The sequence below is a fragment of the Aspergillus luchuensis genome, chromosome 5 (assembly GCF_016861625.1).
Source record: "Aspergillus luchuensis IFO 4308 DNA, chromosome 5, nearly complete sequence".
In the NCBI taxonomy this organism is placed as follows: domain Eukaryota; kingdom Fungi; phylum Ascomycota; class Eurotiomycetes; order Eurotiales; family Aspergillaceae; genus Aspergillus; species Aspergillus luchuensis.
In genome coordinates, this window is record NC_054853.1 from 3,658,220 (window position 1) to 3,676,661 (window position 18,442).

The window sequence follows — 18,442 nt, forward strand, 5'->3', positions numbered from 1 at the left end:
AGTTGCTCCTGTTAATGGCCCCTTTTAGTACATGAGATGGTCGATATCGGAGGAGAGCAGCGGCGATGATGTCATTGCACAGTAGTCGGGATCATCACGATTCATTCTCTACTTCACTTCACCCTTATATCTTTTCACGGGGTTGAAGAATCACCCTACCTCCAGTTCATATGTTTAACATGTAAATATAACTCAATGGCTCACTTATTCCATACCGGTCCCGCCATGTCAGCCAGGGAAATATACTTTCTCGCGTTACCGACTTGCTCCGGCCATTGAAGCCGGAGCCGGAACAGCCGTCGGGAGATCCGCTTCAACTACCGAAGCCGAAAGTTCATCTTCGTGTTCGACACATCATCTTGATCCATACTTGTCTCTTCTTTCACTTTTGCAACTGTACACTATATTCATAGATTCAGAATATTCTAGGATTAAACCACCATGTTCGGCTTAAGTACAAGACGCTCCGCCGCGTCGCGCTCCAAATGTCTTACCAACACCCCGACCAGCTTAAGTAGCAGTGTCCGCTCACCTGCGCACCGATCTCTGCTCTCAGCCCGCGACTTTCACCCCAGTCAACACAATGCCGCATTCCGACCTACTTGGATGCCTATGAGAGTTAAGACTCCTTGGATTGAGGCACTCACGAAAAGTCGCGAGACTGCAAAGTCTAGTCAGGGGGCTACTGCTGCGCCCTCGGCGAAACCTGATCTGACGCCGAAGAAGATGTCGGATAGTTATTATAGCGCCGTAGGTGCACTTGCTGGCCTTTGAGGGGTGTGGATTTAGCTGATTGATGTGTTTGAGTCTAGGTTCTGCCTCTGGCTCAGGATAAATGGCTGCTTGATACGTATCTTAATGCTTCAGGACATATCAGGTTAGTGTCTCTGATATCTATCTTTGGCGGTGATAATTCACTGATGGCTGCAGATTGGGGTCCCTGCTTATGGACCTCGATGCGCTGGCGGGTGTCATTGCCTACAGACATGCTGGTGATTCGGTCACTACGGTCACGGCGGCCGTGGATCGCATTACCATTGAGCATCCGCTGATGGAGATCTGTGACCTCGAACTCAGCGGTCAGGTCACGTATGCGACGGGTCGCTCTAGTATGGAGATCTCCATTCAGGTGGCCAAGGCTCCTGCTCCGGGAAAGGAGGTTGAGCCGGAGGATGTGCTCATCACCTGTGCGTTTACGATGGTGTCGTTGGATCCTGCGACGAAGAAGTAAGCCGATGCTACTCTACTGTAACCGTCTGGGTACTAAAATTGGCACCCCAGGCCCGTCAACATCGCCCCCCTAGTGGTCGAAACAGCCGAAGAGCGTCTCCTCTTCAAGCAAGGCGAAGAGAACTACCAAGCCAAGAAGGCACTACGATCCAAGAGTCTTCTTGAGACAGCCCCCGATGCGGAAGAGAGTAACCTCATTCACTCCATGTGGACAAAGGAAATGTCCTATCTCAGTAAGTGCCCTTCCCCTCAGTCCAAGATATAACTCATCAATAACCGAACAACAGACCCCGAAAACCCCGCCCAACGACCCTCCAACAACGTCTTCATGAGCGACACCGTGCTCAAATCCGCCATGATCATGCAACCTCAAGACCGCAACCGCCACAACTTCATGATCTTCGGTGGCTTCCTTCTCAAACAGACCTTTGAGCTTGCCTTCTGCTGCGCCGCGTCCTTCTCGCACTCTCGCCCCAACTTCATCTCCCTGGACCCTAGCACGTTCGAGAACTCCGTGCCCGTGGGTAGCGTGCTGTATCTACGCGCCACGGTGGCTTATACGGAGCCGCTGGAACGCGAGGGCGTGGAGAGCAAGTACACGAAGGTGCGGGTGCGGGTGGACACGAAGGTGAGAGATGTGGAGCACGGAACCAAGAAGCCCACGGGCATGTTCAATTATACCTTCCTCGTGGAGAAGGATGTGCAGGTCATGCCCAAGAGTTACAATGAGTTTATGATCTGGACAGATGCTAGGAGACGGTCGGAGAATGCGGCGGCTATGTTGCATGGGTCGAAGGAGCCGAGTGCGCTGAGAGGACTGAAGGATAGTGTTACGGAGTAGATACTACTACTACTATGGAGTTTGGGTAGATAGTGTAGACTTTCAGTTGCTTTGCAGTTGGTTTGTTCTGTATCATAGTAGTGATATATAAGTTGTCATGTCAACATATTCAGGTCAACACTAATGTTCAATGTGATTGAACCTTTACGTATTCAGACATCCCATACTTGTGTGCCAATAGTATGTATAACTCCTATATCCAACAATATATTTCAGCTACAACACTGCTACACAACAGTATCGTCCATATCGAACCAATGTCCATCTACTAGTATTCAGCCTATACCCATGTCACATGACATCATCGATCAATTCCCCGCCAAACCAAACCAAACCAAAACACAACAATATTCAATATCATTCAACAAATTTTCACTTCCTCAACAAACAAACACTCCAAAACCCAACTATACATAGAATAGACACCATGTCAATGTCCCTCCAAAACATCTGGCATCTGCGCCGAGTAGCAGATACAGCCGCCAAGGCATGTTACATTTGCTACAAGCCATCGAGTAGTGTATTAATCACCCCTGATAATCGGGTATGAGGCCCCTTTTACTTTCTTTTTCTCTATTTAGTTCTCCCCAGATGCATGACTATGATTTATTATTATATGAACAAGGAGTTTATTATTATCGCACAAAGACTAAAGTATAACCCAGGACTTCTTCTACGTCTGCCCCTCTCACCTCCAAGACCGCCACTTCTGCTCTCCTATTGTCGATACAGAAGCGGCGGCCGCCAAGGCCAAAGAAGAGGCTATGGCGAGGGAGATTGAGAGAGTGAAGAGGGAGTATGAGGAGAAGCAGCAGCGGAAGAAGAACAAGGACGCTGAGAAGGAGAAGGATAAGAAGGAAGATGATAAAGACAAGGAAAAGGATGATAAGTCTGCTACGAAGAAGGGGGATGAGGAGGATAAGAAAATGCAAAAGGAACGGGATGATAAGGTTCGTTCTTCTCTTCACATCTCTTTCTTCTATGTTCTTGTTTGGCTTTACATGTATTCGCTAACATATCATAGATCGAGAGTATCAAGAAATCGACCACCTCGTCGGATGACTCGCCGAGGGTATTTGCGTTGCATAAGTATTTCTCTCTGCTCTTGTATGGGGTTATATGTGATTATTGCTAATTCATGTAGGAACTTCTATCAGATGCGTATTGACAGGATGCGCAATGCTGAGATGGCTAGAAGGAATCGTCAGCGTTTACAGGATCCTTCTCTGTTCCCGTCTGTCCCGACTGGGGGGCTGTGAGCTTGAGTTTGGAGCTGCAAGATGATGATGTTCTTGTGGATGGATGCGGGAATGCTGACGACGTGGACGGACGCCTACAGTTTACCTTCTGGGTTGCCTGGTATGTCTAGCCTGTGGCTGGATCCTTCGGTGCTCACTGTGGTTGTATCGGGCTTGTTGAATATGATCGCCTGATGATTGTCTGGCTGACGAGGAGCTCAGAGTCAGACATCAGCAGATGCTGGACAGTCGGTGTATCGGATACGGGCTTGCGACGCGAGTACATCTGCTCGTGCGTGAGACACTGTCACCGCGCTTTGCAAGGCGACACGCCACATGTCACGACCAAGTCAAACTTCAATACAGAGAACAACTGCTATACCGGCTTCAGTGCTCTGCCTAGCTACTACACTACTACTCAGCTCAAGCGACGATCGCTCAGCTCTCTACCGACATATCCGTCACTCAGAAACTCATATCCGCCCTCGCTAGAATAGCCATCATTACGCGGCTCACCGGAAGCAGCTTATACTGTCTCACATTCCCGGCAAGACACGGAAGCCTTAAGAGACACTTTGCACAGCCTTAACGGATCCCGGAAGTACCATAGCTTCTAGAAGCGAACTGCCTGCCTAACGGAGCCAAGAACGCAGGGCGTCTGACAGCCTTACGCGATGTCAAAACCTACAAGGCTACAACCAGGGGTTTGCAGCCTGATCTAGCAACCCGATCGGAGCTTGTAGTACTCAGAAGACATAACCAGATGACCGTGTTGTGTTTGAATCAGAAAGCGAACTGTACTGCTCGTATCGAAGAACTATCGTACCGACTTCCCTCCTACAACAAACCCAAAAATAAGCGCCCCCCCCCCCAAAGAAAGAATGACAGAGAAACAGAAAACGCGCGGACCATGCCCAGAAACCCGTCACATGCACTATGCTCCATAAGCGATGAAATTAAGCATCGATGTGATGCATGCGTAGTTAGATGAATACAACATACAATATACTATAGATAACTAGACAATGTATCCATCCATCTAACCCATCAACAACTCTGTAATAACACATATTAGGCAGATAAATAACTCACCCCCTCATTCCCTCCTGACCACTCCCCTACAGAGTAATAATACTCCCCTAAGAAAAAAAAAGATAGTTAGTTAGAAAGACAAGGGGAAACTCCTCATGCAAAGCAGTGGATCCCCAAACGAGGCAGTGCAACTTAGTATCACCCAATCCCAATCTTCCAGGACTAACTCTTAGCCCCTCTCTCTCTCTCTCCTCTCTCTCTCTCTCGCGCGCGCGCGCTCTCTTTCTCTCCGTCCCAATATTGGCCCATGTTCTTAATGCACTCAGCTATATACAGAAAATATACACCCATAGTAAAGGGGATGGGTGAGGTGAGTGAGGTGACTCGGTTAGGTTCTCCCTTGACCTAACTAACCAACTAGTTAACTAGTTGTCCCCTCCCTCCACCCCCCAAAACCCCATTTTTCAGCCCGCGATATAGATAGAATAGATAGTGGTTATTTTGCCCTGTAGGGCGGGTGTTAGATTTATCCCCTATCGTTGTACCTCTCTTTATTATTATTATTATCATCATTGTTTTAATATTATTATTATTATCATCATTGTTTTAATATTATTATTATTATTATTATTATTATTATTATTATTATTATTATTATTTGTTCTGGTTTTATGGGATTGGTTTGGTTTGGTTGGTGGGATGATGATTGTAAATAACGCCAAGATTAACTTAACGACTACATCTTATACTGTGTCTCCTACTGGATAGTATTTATGTTACTTGTGATGATCGTGAGATGAGATTGACGTCATGTAGGGCGGAGACTAGAATATTTTAGGTAGTAGTAGCAATAGTAGTAGGTATGGGCATAAGTAGATAAAAGTACTGTTGGTTTTGTTAGGGTAGGAGGTAGAGTAGAGTATAGTGCTATATTTCTTAGGGGAGTTTGTCTTTAGAGTAAGGGATCTCGTGGTATGGGATGAGAGAATGATTATCCGGGAGTACTAGGTAGTTGGTAGCTACTAATTTACTTGTTTAGGCAGGTAAGTAAGTAACTTATGATGATGATGATGATGAATGCAGGATTGCCACTTCATTATACTACTCCATCCTAATGGTATATACAAGGCATTAATACAGATGAAATGAAAAATACGCATAATCTTCCCTGCACCACAACAATACCGGAAAGAAAGGTAATCTTCAAAATACGGTATGTACCAGCCCGGGATCAGCTCATCCATGGCTAGCGCGCCCCAGTTGCGTAAGAGCAGTTTGCACAGCCCCCGTGCCGGCGCTAGTGAAGCAGCCTAGACCTTCGCTAGTTCTACCCACCCTTCTCTTCCCCCCTCCCCAACCTAGCCCGGATGAGCAGAAAAGCAGCAGCAGGCTTGGCAAGTTACAGTTGTCGCGCGCGCCGGGAATCATTAGTCATCGGGGAGGCCCAGGAACTTGTGCCAGGCCCCGAGAACTCTGTTTTTTCTCCCCGATCTGCCCTTCTGGCTTCGCAGATCCCGGGTCTTACGTCACCGCCTGATTGGGTGCTGCTAGCTGGGGCCCGTGGGGCTGCCTTAAAACAGCCTCGTGGGGTCGGTGGGGTTATGCCCTGGATCCTGACAGGTCCTAGCGCTTAGAAGTTCTACAATTTCCCCCCTCTCATTCCCTTCCTCTTTCCCACCCGACACGAGCTGAATCCAATCAGTCCTTTTAGGCTAACTGATTTGATAAGATCATCTGGCTTGTAGCCGCCGAGGCTTGAGTTGGGATAGCTGAAGCTAGTGTGGTGCATTTGCTCTCATTGGCTGGGTTCTTGCGTGCTGGACCGGTAGTAGTAAACTGTATGTCTATCTCGACCTTGCTCTCTGTTCCAACTTGTCGCGGGATGATCGGCATCAGGGTCTGAAACCTGTCGAGCGCAGACCATACCCAAATCTAGTCTAGACCCGAGTCTATATTGTGCATAGCTGCGTTGTGTCCTTCCTTTTGTGCCTTCAATAGTGTACGGATTCGGGCTATTCCGCCAGCCTCCGCATACCATAGTAGAAGCTCTGAACGCCACACTTGCGTGCGTGGCCCGTCTATTCATGGACCATCTCTGTCTGTTTTCAGTTCAACTATCGTTTTTCCTAAACTTTGGAATCAGATGGCGCCGCTTCTAATGCCACGTGACGTAATTTGGCTCTGCGACCCGCTGGTTCGTCATTTAAAGACGTGGCTAAGGGAGCCTATCAACGAGCATGCTTAGACTTCCGACGGAGCCTTGCTGCGCCGTGATCTACCCCTGGCGAAGTCAACGTTAGGTAGCGCTACCAAAGTCTAAAGGTTTCCGCGTCCGTTGCTCTCATCCGTGGGATTAGACCGCATTCCAGGCGGCAGACGAATGCCCATCGCAGCTGGCAAGTTGCCTGGTCCGCGGATAATGTTGACCCTCTCGGAAATGTCCACTCTGGCCTTTGCAAGGCCAATCGCAGGGACAACCCACTCGCCGCAGCTACATTGCATACCTTGCCAGGCAAATTTGCCAATATTAGCTCCGCAGGACGAGTTGGGGCAAGTCAGACGGCCAGACAAAGGGGCGTCTTCTGGCGGCGCTCCATAAGGCGAGCTGGAGGTTTCTCCATCGGTGCCAGGAAAGAGCGACGGGCGCATCCACGTCAGTGGGTGCAAGAAGACATGAGCGCAATCAGCCGTGGATGCTCTGGCGTTCTTTTGAGTGGTATGGGGAATGATGAATTGCGTGGTCGCCAACTTGCGCCTGGTGATATGGTCAGGAGGAGCTCATAGATAAGCTTCGAAAGGATCGTAATCAAGACTAACCGGCATTTGCGACATTTGATCTCTGTCATACGACCCGCAGGCTCCTGTGATTGGCGCGGCTGCTCGTCTTCAAACAGCACGGACTTCATCTCGGGTGCTCGACCACATGCTACACTCTCCTCCACCTCGCGGCGGTAAAGCCACCGGCTGTAGAGGGGGTGGCTGGTAACATCATCTGGACATCCCATCTGATGGTAGACGGAGAGCTGCTCCATGAACCCAGGATTTGGCTCACATAGCGGTCGGTTCTGTCTGATGATGTCAAGAGCGGACTCTGGTGTCAGTGCGCTAGGCTGACGGTTGAGCAGATACGCGATACAAACAGTGGCTGATCGGGATTTTCCCATCGCACTATTAACCGTCAGCACGCTTGTCATTTTAGAAGCGCAATCGAACACCTTTGTTACACAAGGTCAAGTGAACATTATGAATCACGTGATGTTAAAGCACGGCTTCAGCAGGCATTATAAAAGCACAGGACTAAAGTAATAGGAAGGGGTAGGGTACCAGTCCTGGGTAAAGACCTGAGAGCAGGTCTTACCAAGGAAACACGTGGAGATATCCTAAGAGCAGATAAACGAGGGGGACTAAACTAACCAATGGACAAGCACTCCTCCGCCGGCATCAAGACCGGACTGGATGAACTTTACAGCAGCTGGGAAATGTTCTAGTAAGTTCTCATCGTCGACATCGTCGACCTCTATACAGTGGTGTTGAAAAGACTCGAAGATATCATCAGCTGGCTGGAGGCGTAACACGGAAACAACATGTGTAATGTTTGCTCGAGTCAAGGCTGCCTTGTTCTTGAGTGCCAGTATGCTACGTGCAACTCGGTGTTAGCAAGCTTCCTGAGAGCAGAGCACTATAACCCCTCTTGGACCCTGGCCCATCATATGACGGGCCAAAGGAAGGTTTAGTATGGTAACAGAAAGTGAGAGACAAGGTAACCAACCCTCCAACGTAGATATTCTGTCCAGGGATCTGATTCATCGCCATGTTGGCAATCTATCGAAACAGCGATCTAGATGAATAATGATGGCTCTAGACCGGGTCGACGATGCGAAAGAGTATGACGATGATAAGAGGCAGAGTGGCCATAAATGATAGCCAAGATCGGACCTGAACATTCGATATGGCGCCAAGAAATTGTGACGGCACCTGATTGGCTGGACGCAATCCTGCAATAACGGCATGAAGGAAGAAACTTAGGGTGTAGGGCAAGGGTAAGGGTAACATAACAGCAGTAGGGATTTGACACCTAAGGCATTAAGACAGACCCCGCATAACTTAACGGTCATTCCTTCGGCCGGCTTTGGCATGCAGCACGGACTTGGCCCAGCGTATTACGCTCTTCCTCTATACGATCATTGGCAATAATTCTTTTTAGAGGAGTGAATTACACGCTGCACAGCCCCCTTGGTTCCTCTAATCACTTCGTTACCCCTCATCCATCCCGCAAGTCTACAAGATGTGTGACATGCAATTGGCTCCCCATTAGCCAGCGCATCCAGCTCCTGGATCCCCGGCTCCCTCCCGCTACCAGCGTGATCCTCATCTAGGCCCCTTATGGCACAGAGGCGCTGGCTCAGAGGGCGTGATATGTCCGGAGCAATACTGGCCTGACGCCGTTGGCGTCTCAGTCTGGTTAATTGAAGCGGCAATTTTTGATAGGAAACCAAGAAAGGCCTTGTCGTACTACTGCAACTTATCGAGACGATCTCGACCAAATCAATAGGTCGTTTGATCCGTCACATTCAGAGCCGAGGAGGCCAAAACAGTCCCCGGTAGATAGTTAGATAGTCCTCGGTCAGTCAGGCTCAGATGCTAGTGCTCGTAATACTAGTCTAGTGCCTACCCAAGCAGCTAGAAGTCGCCGGTTCCGGTCGTCGATCTAGCTCATCGCTTAGGCCTTGTTTGCTGCCAAGGCTTCGAGAGCTGGTCTGGAATGGAAATCGCACTATAGTCCGGCCGAGATGAATGCTAGTGGTATCATGGTCAAGAGTGTGCAATCCAATTATATGGTCTATGCGCAGGTATAGTTCGGCGTGTGAATCCTCTAGCGCCTGATTATATCATATTCGATGAGACGTGGTTTGCCTGGCTAAAGCAGAGTCCTACCTGTAGTACGTATCGAGTACGTGTTCCATCCATCCATCCAGCAATAATCACTCCATTGCTGGCATTTATTGGCTGCCAACCAGTTTCAGTCGCCGAGACTGGTACTGCATAGGTACGACCCAGGCAAGCGTTAATCGCTGACAGGCCAAGAAACAACCAGGTTTCTTGGTCCACTGCGCATGCAAGAGGTAAATGCTCGGTAGATAATGCTTGATTCAGTCTCCCGTGACCAATCAAGAAGTCGATAAACCTTGGACAAGAAGAAGCAAGCATGAACCGCATTTAGAAACAACTTGTTACCCACCTGCAGGAAAACAAGGGCTATCTTATCATGGCAGTGTAACCAACCACCCATATTTTACCCAGAAAGCCCGCAGGGTAACCATATTGCAGGGTGGGTTGTGGACTGTCTGATGACTTGGCTTCTAGTCCACATATGCAGCCTTACAAATTAAATGGATTCCCGACAGGACTGAAGCATGCCAAATACGACCAAATCATTTGATATGACCAGAAATAGGTGCGGTAGGTGATGGTTGCTTTGCAGGGTCGGAAACTATCATGATACCTATCAACTATCGATCACTAATTCAAGACACGGCCTGTGCACGAGATTTAGTCTGCAGCCCCTTAAGGCTTAAGGCTGACGGCGCTTTTTGTACGAGAGATGCTAAGCCTAACCCGACCTTTCTCCTCGGACAATTATTACTACTACTACTCCTTCTTACATTCTTTTCCTTGCTTGCGTGGGTTGCCTTATCCTTTTTCCTTTCCAACCTGTTGTACCTGCCTCTTACAGTATGGGGTGTCAATATACCGGACGAATCATCCAAACCAGCCCATTACTGACCTACTTAGTACTTACGGTAGTATAGTAACTTATCAAAGAAGACATGGTTATCTGATGTCCCACCCCTGCTGCACTAAGAATCCATGGGGTTAAATTAGTATAGTAGTGTAGGTAGCTAGGCGGATAGGACACAAGCGACCGGGGGTCTCATTGGCCTTGCATGCCCATGCTAGTTGTCCCATGGTGTTGCTGCCCTGCACGAATCGGGCCAATAAAGTCCGATAATTGGAATTTCTTGAAGGACCTACTTACCCAGATAAATGGTTTAGTTACGGAGTACTACTAGTAACTTCCTATGAGGTAAAACCGAAGTGCCACCACACACAAACGGTGTAGTTCCCCCGAATTGCCACCACTACAACCACCTGGGTAACTACTAACTAACTAACTAAGCTGTGGATGCATGAGTGCGTGTTCAGTCTGTGCGACGGTTAGGTTTAGTTAGGTTGGGTTTTGTCGGTGGGCGCGTAAGATTCGCCCAAGGAAAAGTTGTATCTATAACAGTTTTGCAGTAAAACTATTACTAAAACTATAGAGGGAAAAGAAGAAGTTTTATTGAGTCTTCCCCCTCCCAGCCCCATTTCTTGGCCGTAGAGACTGAGTGGTGGATTGTCATTAATACCGCAGATGATGCCGTGTGTGTGTGTGTGGTGGTGGTGTTGCGCATTGATTGATTGCATTTTTACACAATAGGTTCGTGAAATATGGTCCACGCAGGAGGAATTCAGGCTGATTGTGGCAAAAATGGGGGTGGTTTAGTTTGTCTTGTTGACAATACGAATTAGATAACTTTCATTTTCGTGAAAGTACAGCCAGACCAGAGTCGGATAGTAGACTAGAGTGTTTATTGTTTGCAAAAAGTTGCCTTGTACGCAGATCTGTTTCCCCCTGCCCCCTTCCTATTTATTCTATTTATTCGTTATTATTATAATTACTATTTATTTTTACAGTTTACTCCTGATCCCTTTTCCTGGTACCTCAAACTGACGGAGGACGGATAGAAGTTCGCTTGTTACATCCGATCCGTTAAGTCCGGGTTATGGGTTACTTACTTTATTTGGTATGGGACTGGACACGAGACGAGGGCCGACTTTTGCTGGCTGGCCAGCTGGCTGGGGGTCTGAGAGAGAGACAGATAGAGACGAAAAGAGCGAGCAGGGAAAGTTGGATCAGAGAGGGAAGGGACAATCAACTGATGATCCACAGGAGAGCAGAAACAAGATCAATGAAGAGAAAAATTGGCTTACTCCGCAGTTATGTTCAGAATTTTCATGTCTCTCTTTTGCCTAGGCCAGTTTATGGAGTATTTTTCTCTTCTTTTTCTCTATTACTACAAAGTACTTGGCATTGTGTCTCTTACTTGTTGCTATTCTTCACCGTAGAGCGTTATCTACTTATCAGCTATAGATACTCACCCACCCACCCCTCTAATGTTGAATTCCACGAGCAAGCACTGTTCGCTTAATTTTCAGCCCTTTGAAAACGAAATTATTGAAAAATTGATTACCTAGAATTCATGGCCCGCCCTTCCCCCTTCTTTTCCTACACACATCCCCTTATGCCAGTGTTTCCAGGGAGTTCCTCGGATCGCAAGGTGCGACGGGGGGAAATGCCAAATGACAGCAATGTGGCAGTGCATGTATCTAAGGCCAGAAGTGGACCCCGCTAGACCATGATTGGCAGTGGGTCAAGCCCAACAGGGCCACTAATAATCGTTGTGACGGTCTTCCGCAACAACTCACGGTGGGGCGCCATGGAAAGTTGGAGTCGGTTGGAAAAGTACACTTGGGGCCTAGGATGCACTCGGTACCCTACTCCGGCCTGGTCGGCTTTAGGGCCCCTGCCTCTGCTGAGTTATTGCCTACCTTGGATGGATGAACTGATGGACCTCTTTTCTGGAATTATCCCTGAATTGGGGAGGTAATTGTGTGATTATGATTATAATCATGTTGATGATGACGATGAAGGAGCAGGATGATGATGAAAAGGAAAAACGCAAAAGGTGGCGGTAATTTTCGTAAAACTTAAAAATGATGCTGTCCCTGTATTTGTCGAAAAATGGACGCGCGCGGGTAAGGCGACGGAGAAAATAATGGGCAAAGCAAAGCAACCACACTTGCTGCATACCACTCTTTTGGCAACTTCTACATGTTAGTTACTGTGCACCGGGCTGAAGGTACACCCAGAAGGGTAAGTAAATAAAAAGCAGACATAAAATAATGATTCTGATAATATACTTGAGATTGGGCTAGCTAGCCCCAGTGTTTGCCGTATTCTATGCTCCCCTATCAAATTCCTTTGAAACGTTCAGTTCTTCAGAATGAGAGTGTACCACTCACTGTATGTATCTAGTATGACCCGCAGTCACTCGACGCAATATCTACTCGTAGCTGGGAGCATAGTATCACCGGAACTTCTGGATGAGCGCTAAGCCGATGAGAGGTACCTGACAAGAACTTGGTCGCCTTGGACTGAAATTGAGAAATGTTGCTTACAATTGCATGGGGGGCATTCGCCTAAGAGTTACCACAGTCACCACCGTGGAGAACGGGCCCCTCTAACCCATTCAACCTGCCACTTTTGATTGATTATTGTGTCCTGAAATCTTCGCGCCCTCATTATCTGATGACGGGCAAAAACCTTGTTTTTTTACCTTTTGTTTTCCCACCACAGCCCAATGGTGTAAGTAATCGTAGTAATGGAGCACCGACTGGAGAAGGGGGGAAAGAAGACGAGCCTATGAGACGCTGTCAGAGGTAATGGCTGGTATCCAGTGGGACACAAGTTGAGCAGAGTGCCGAAGAATCAACATGGCACTAAAAGTTGAACTACCAGCACTGCCTCATTCCAATCTAACCGTCCCCAGTCGTCCTTGCACTGTCAGAACCAATCCGGTTAGCCCGAGGCCTCACCGCTCTGCATCTGGAATAAGTCCTGGCCGCTTTCCACCTGCAGTTCCCTGACTCGGTTCGGTCTGTTGGATCCAAGCTTCCTAATTCATCATTTCTGTAGCCCCAGGTCGAACAAGATACTTTTTGTGGTACATAAGATGCCTGCTCGGGTTTCAGTCATAATCCATCCTGTGTTGTTTATTTGCCGCCTTGCGGATGGGGAAAAGAAAGAGGGGGGAAAGTCATAAGCAAAGAAACCCAGACACGTGGGGACTACTTGGTCTGTGATATCCAATGCGTGTCCCCTCTTTCTGCCGTCAATAGTACTGTACTCTCATCACTCTGAGGATTGACCAGCTTCACCTTTAATTAACCCGGGTGACGATGGATATCGAGGTATATGGGGTATCACCAAAATCCACACACATAATCCCACAACCCCCTCTTCTCCTCCTAGGCGGGCGAATTGTGTTTTCCTCTTGAGGCACTTGCCTTACGGAATTCCGCCTGCATGGCAGTATGCAAGGTGGAGAGGTCGATACGGGACACGCATAAGCATGGTCTGAAGACATAAGGCGGATTAAACTTTCGTAGGGAAAATCCCAAACGGGAAGGTAGGTTATAGTATTGTTAAGGACGGCGTAGAAGGCTCACAGAAGCTTCAGTGAGTGAGCATGACTTTGGGTGTCATACCGCTTGCACCTCACTAAGCGACTTGATAGATGACGCCCTTCAAGCTGATATTAAATGATTCATGCGATTACGCTTGCTTACTTTTAAAGACCCTCCGATTAAATTAACATCCTGGCCGATCCATACAAACTGGTCGACGATTACCTACTATCCCGCGCGGGCTATGGCAACGGCGCGGTTCTCGAGTCCAGAGAATTAGGTTAAGTGAGTTGATAAGTCCCCAATGAAGGACTATCAACAGAATGTCGGATAAATGGTGGGGAGAACAGACAATTTCCAGTTGCCTTTTGTTGTCTTGATTAGATTCTTTCTGGATGTTATGATTCCTTCCGGGCTGCTTTGACTTTGGGGAGAAAGGCCCTTGTCTTGTATGTATCTGGTAATTTTACATTCTCCCGTACTGCAATAACCACCACATGTAATCTGACGAGCGGCAAGTAGATTTCGCAGATGATGGTCAAACAAGGCAAGGGAAAAAAGGAGGGGGGGTTTTTTTAAAAGAAAATAAAAAACCGAGGGAAAGGGGGATGGAGAAAAGGAAGTGCTGACGAGTGGATGAATAATATGGCCTTTAAGAACGACTAGAATAATTGTTATTGCGATCAGTGCTTCAAAAGATAAATATAAATGTTAGTTATTTATTCCTGGTTCTGCTGTTTTGTCTTCTTCGCTGGAGCTTCTCTGCTCCATCCAGCCCGGCAGGCCGGTCACTAGAAGGTATTATACTCCATACATGACCCCCCTTCGAATTTCTGACCTTGCAAATTTCATTTGCCGCTGGTGCTGCGTGCATTACCGCCGTGACATTGAAGGAAAAGGCACGCTGCTCCCGTTGGCCAGCCCAACTTCAAAGGTGCCCACTCGGACCAAACTCCAGTTTGAAACGGATGTTCAAATACCAATGTTGTATCATCATCGCAGACGACCTTAATATTATCTGCCTTTCTTGCCTTCTTCCCTCCATTCTCCTCTCTTCAACTTCCTCTGTCTGGCCGTATCAACTACTATCCTCTTCATTTACCCCCCTTTCAGCCTTGAATTCTGCCCATTTCTTGGGTGCCTACGGAGCGAGACTCAAATCGAGAACCCCCCGACTGTGAGACAGACGAAAAACAGGGAATTAGTCCTTGCAATTACAGCCCATTTCCTTTCCCCGAGCCTTGTAGGGACCGTAAGGCCGGGGTCTGCAACCACACCATTCTTCTGCCCATTCTACATCAATCTATCTATTTATCTATCTACTACATCTACACCACGTCTCTTACTTTCTTGATCCGCTACCGAAGCTTCACCTCTGTTCTCGGTTTTCATATCCGCTGCGCCTAGCAACGGCAGTTCCAGTACCTCCACCACAGCGCCTGCAGGTCTTCTTTTTCGCCTCCGCGACCTCCGCCCGCCATCGCCCTCGAGCCATTCTTTCCGCCGCCATTAGCATTGCGCCTCAATCCGCCTTCTGGTCGCTGAGAATAGGTGCATGTGACTTTCAGCTTTCTGACAACATCCCATTTTCGCCTCTTTCTCCTCGTCTTACTCCTCTTGTTATTTCACCTTTTTTCCGCGCCATCTACTCGCTTCCGAGTAGCCGGTTTTTCTTAGAAGAAAGCACCCTTAGGTGTCGATCAACTTCAAGCCTCCAGGTGCAGGCATTGAAGAACCAGCCCCTTCCTGACTGATTCTCTTCTCATTCTTCGACCCATTCAAATCCGCACACATCCTCGAGCGCCAATCTATTCCAGTCAACGTCCTTCAGCATGTTTTGTGGTCTCTGCGCTGTTCGTTGTTAAGTTGCCGCTATCCGGCAGTTTCATGGCATACAGACAGTTTTGCAAGCTTGTGCGCAACTGACAGAAAGCCACTAACACAGTTGATCGCTGGTACTTTCAACGGTTCCTTCCAAAGAGAACACTTAAGTTCTTCCTAGTCAGGTAGCGTGCTCTCCTTCGATAATTTGTATGCGACCAAATTCACCTGACTCAGGACTTAAGCTTAATCTATCCGGATTGCCACTTCCCTGCTGCAGAACAACCATTTGACTTCGTCCACTCCTTTACCGACAACCCCCGCAGCATTTGGAACGAAACTTAGAAGCAGGTTCTTCTGTCAAGAAAATCGATCTTTCGTCACAATTCTTTAATTCCGGCTTCGCGAGCTATTCACCAGAACGATATACACTGCTTTGTATCGTCTACGCCAGTGCACGCTTACACGTCCTTGACCAGTCCTTTCTGTTGTCCATGAACAGCTTCTCGCCAATTCTTGTGTACGATGGACATTCCGCGACTTGCGCCTCCTTCGATTAACGTGTATGACTTCAACAGTGGTAGTTACGACCACCAGCATTCCCCCGCCAGATCGCCTTGTAACATGCCCGGGCAATCGTTTTCGGGACCTATGCCTATTCCAACGAGTTCAATGAGCAATCTCGCTCCTCCGCCTTTACCACCACCACCCCGAATCAGTGACCTTGAGGACGGCTACGACGCTGGCTGGCTGCATGCAAATGTTAGAGGACCACACAAACTTGCTCCGATAAATCCCAACTCTAGTCTTTTTGGCGGTCACCGTCGCCCGGAAGCTTCGCCTCAGAGTGATAGAATGGCTATCGACGAGTTAGATGGTCGACAAAGCGGTTTACCTTTCTCTAGGAGTCCCGAGGCCCACATCAGAATTGAACCCCCACCACCAATGGATGAAGGGTTCCGGAACGCCATTTCAGTCAACAGTCCCAGCCCGATTCTGAAGGGGGAGAGAGACTTCTCTCGACGAAGCGTGAAGGATTCATCAGATGCCTACGACCAACACCTTTTGTCGAAAATAGGAAAACCGCTTTCTCCACGACAGTCTATCAGCTCTGGTAGCGAGAACAAGGGCTTACTTTCAACCCTCACTATACCCTCGAGGACTTTTGGTGGCCTCCCTTCTCCCGGTGGTTCCGAGGGGTCTAGTCTTGATGTCAGGTGGCCGAGTAGCTACCAGTCGGGTGGGATATCGCCTGGGACCAAGATTGGCTGGAAAGATTATGTCGGAGGGCGAAGTCCAAGCGTTGAGAGTAGTGCCCCATCGTCTGCGGTGGACTATGACCAACCAGGGTACATGCGCGACCTGTCGCGCCGTCGTGGCGGTGGAACGACTCCCCTATACGACGAAACTACCAGTCTGCCCAGTCGATCAAACCGAGGAAGCTACGACCAAGGCGTCTTCTCTGACATAGAAGGCGAATTCTCAACTGACGAATCGCTTCCCCCTCGAATCTTCAATGTCCGACAAGCAACGCCACCTTATTTGGAAGCTACCAAGCCAGGCACGAAGCGGAGAGCGTCCTCTCCTCCCCGTGAGCCGATTGTTGGCGATAGACATGTTCTTAACGTGGCCACGAGTAATGGGGACCTCTCCCAGCGACGGACAAGTGGCCATCCATTTGGCAACTCTCTATCGGTCAATGTTCCTTATGCGCCCAGTCACGGAAGCCTCTCAGCTGCTTCATCCTTGAGCCTACGAACCTCTGGGTCTTACTCCTCGACGGCCTTCTCTCTAGGGGGAAGCAGCATGACGAGCTATGATCGCTCACCCGGGGGACTGTCTCCCAATTCCGACCTTGACACCTTCCATGATAAGTCGATTCTCAACCCTAGTTCTCCCGTGAATCTCCCGGGCCCGTCCATCTCGAGAAATCCCCCAAGTACCGGCACCTTGGAACCATCTAGCGTCGACACTGCTCGGAAAGTATCCATGCAAACGACACTTGCCCTGCCAAAGCCTGCAGGGCCGAAAATGGGCGGACTGTATATTTGCGATTGTTGTCCTAAGAAGCCCAAAAAGTTCGACAGTCCAGAGGAACTTCGGTAAGATTTATCTCGTTTTCCAGTCGCGGCTGGTTGTTTTGTCTAACATCTTTCACAGTGCCCATGAGATGGAGAAGCAGTACTCATGCTTATACTGCAACAATCGCTTCAAGAACAAGAACGAGGCAGAGCGTCATCAGAATTCCCTCCACTTGCGGCGTCACTCTTGGTCTTGCGCAGCCCTTCCTGGATATCAAGCAGCGTTCCATCCCTCGTCTTCTTCAGCCCAAACGAGCTCTGGGCCTTCCCACGACATTTGCGGGTACTGTGGTGAAGAGTTCCCGAATTTCCCACAGCCAGACTGGGACCGCAGATTCGAGCATCTTACAGCAGTGCACAAGTTTGGAGAGTGCAACAATGCGAAGAAGTTCTATCGTGCCGACCATTTCCGACAGCATCTGAAACATAGCCATGCTGGTACGAGCGGGAAGTGGACCAACATATTGGAGAACGCTTGCATGAAGGAAGAAGCACCTCCCGAGCCCAAGAATGGCAGTGGCAACGGAAGTGGGACGCTTGCATCAAATAAGATCAACGAGGTCCTCAGTGGTTGCTGACAGCAAATGTGCCTCGTGGGGACTAGTTATGCCCACGCCGGCCGATTGCTGAACGAGGCTAATGCTCTTAGCAAGGGTATGCTTCATCTAACCTTCTCTCATACATATACACACATTTCTCCCTAACTATTTCATCACTGCGCCCGTGATCCAACCTGGCGTTCAACGGGGATTTTCCATTTGGTCCTGAATCTTTGACGCATTTAGCATATAACGGGAAATCTGGGTATCAAAATTTCACCGGAAAAGGGGGGAATCTTAAAAACGGATCTCGGGGCACAGTGGTATTGATGTGACATGACGGAAACATCTTGCTTGATTCAAATCTGTTTC

General features: G+C 48.5%; 5 protein-coding genes across 5 annotated transcripts; 4 read left to right on the forward strand and 1 right to left on the reverse strand.

Moving 5' to 3' along the window:
- Positions 1-441: 441 nt before the first annotated feature.
- Positions 442-2,071, forward strand: AKAW2_51177S (putative acyl-CoA thioester hydrolase; the record flags this gene model as incomplete). The annotated part of the gene is made up of 5 exons (XM_041691076.1): positions 442-750; positions 813-877; positions 931-1,227; positions 1,282-1,463; positions 1,518-2,071. The coding sequence occupies 5 exons, from the start codon at positions 442-444 to the stop codon at positions 2,069-2,071; spliced, it is 1,407 nt and encodes a 468-aa protein (XP_041544598.1).
- Positions 2,072-2,498: 427 nt separating this feature from the next.
- AKAW2_51178S (AAA-ATPase Vps4-associated 1 family protein) lies at positions 2,499-3,330 on the forward strand (the record flags this gene model as incomplete). The annotated part of the gene is made up of 4 exons (XM_041691077.1): positions 2,499-2,615; positions 2,737-3,021; positions 3,096-3,160; positions 3,216-3,330. 4 exons carry the CDS (start codon positions 2,499-2,501, stop codon positions 3,328-3,330), a joined length of 582 nt encoding a protein of 193 aa, XP_041544599.1.
- A 173-nt stretch (positions 3,331-3,503) lies between these two features.
- Positions 3,504-3,806, forward strand: AKAW2_51179S (uncharacterized protein; the record flags this gene model as incomplete). The annotated part of the gene is made up of 1 exon (XM_041691079.1): positions 3,504-3,806. One exon carries the CDS (start codon positions 3,504-3,506, stop codon positions 3,804-3,806), a length of 303 nt encoding a protein of 100 aa, XP_041544600.1.
- Positions 3,807-6,657: 2,851 nt separating this feature from the next.
- dspC (dual specificity phosphatase YVH1) lies at positions 6,658-8,154 on the reverse strand (the record flags this gene model as incomplete). Its single annotated transcript, XM_041691080.1, has 4 exons — positions 6,658-7,096; positions 7,159-7,509; positions 7,756-7,977; positions 8,111-8,154. 4 exons carry the CDS (start codon positions 8,152-8,154, stop codon positions 6,658-6,660), a joined length of 1,056 nt encoding a protein of 351 aa, XP_041544601.1.
- A 7,821-nt stretch (positions 8,155-15,975) lies between these two features.
- znfA (putative C2H2 finger domain protein) lies at positions 15,976-18,109 on the forward strand (the record flags this gene model as incomplete). The annotated part of the gene is made up of 2 exons (XM_041691081.1): positions 15,976-17,552; positions 17,611-18,109. 2 exons carry the CDS (start codon positions 15,976-15,978, stop codon positions 18,107-18,109), a joined length of 2,076 nt encoding a protein of 691 aa, XP_041544602.1.
- Positions 18,110-18,442: the final 333 nt, after the last annotated feature.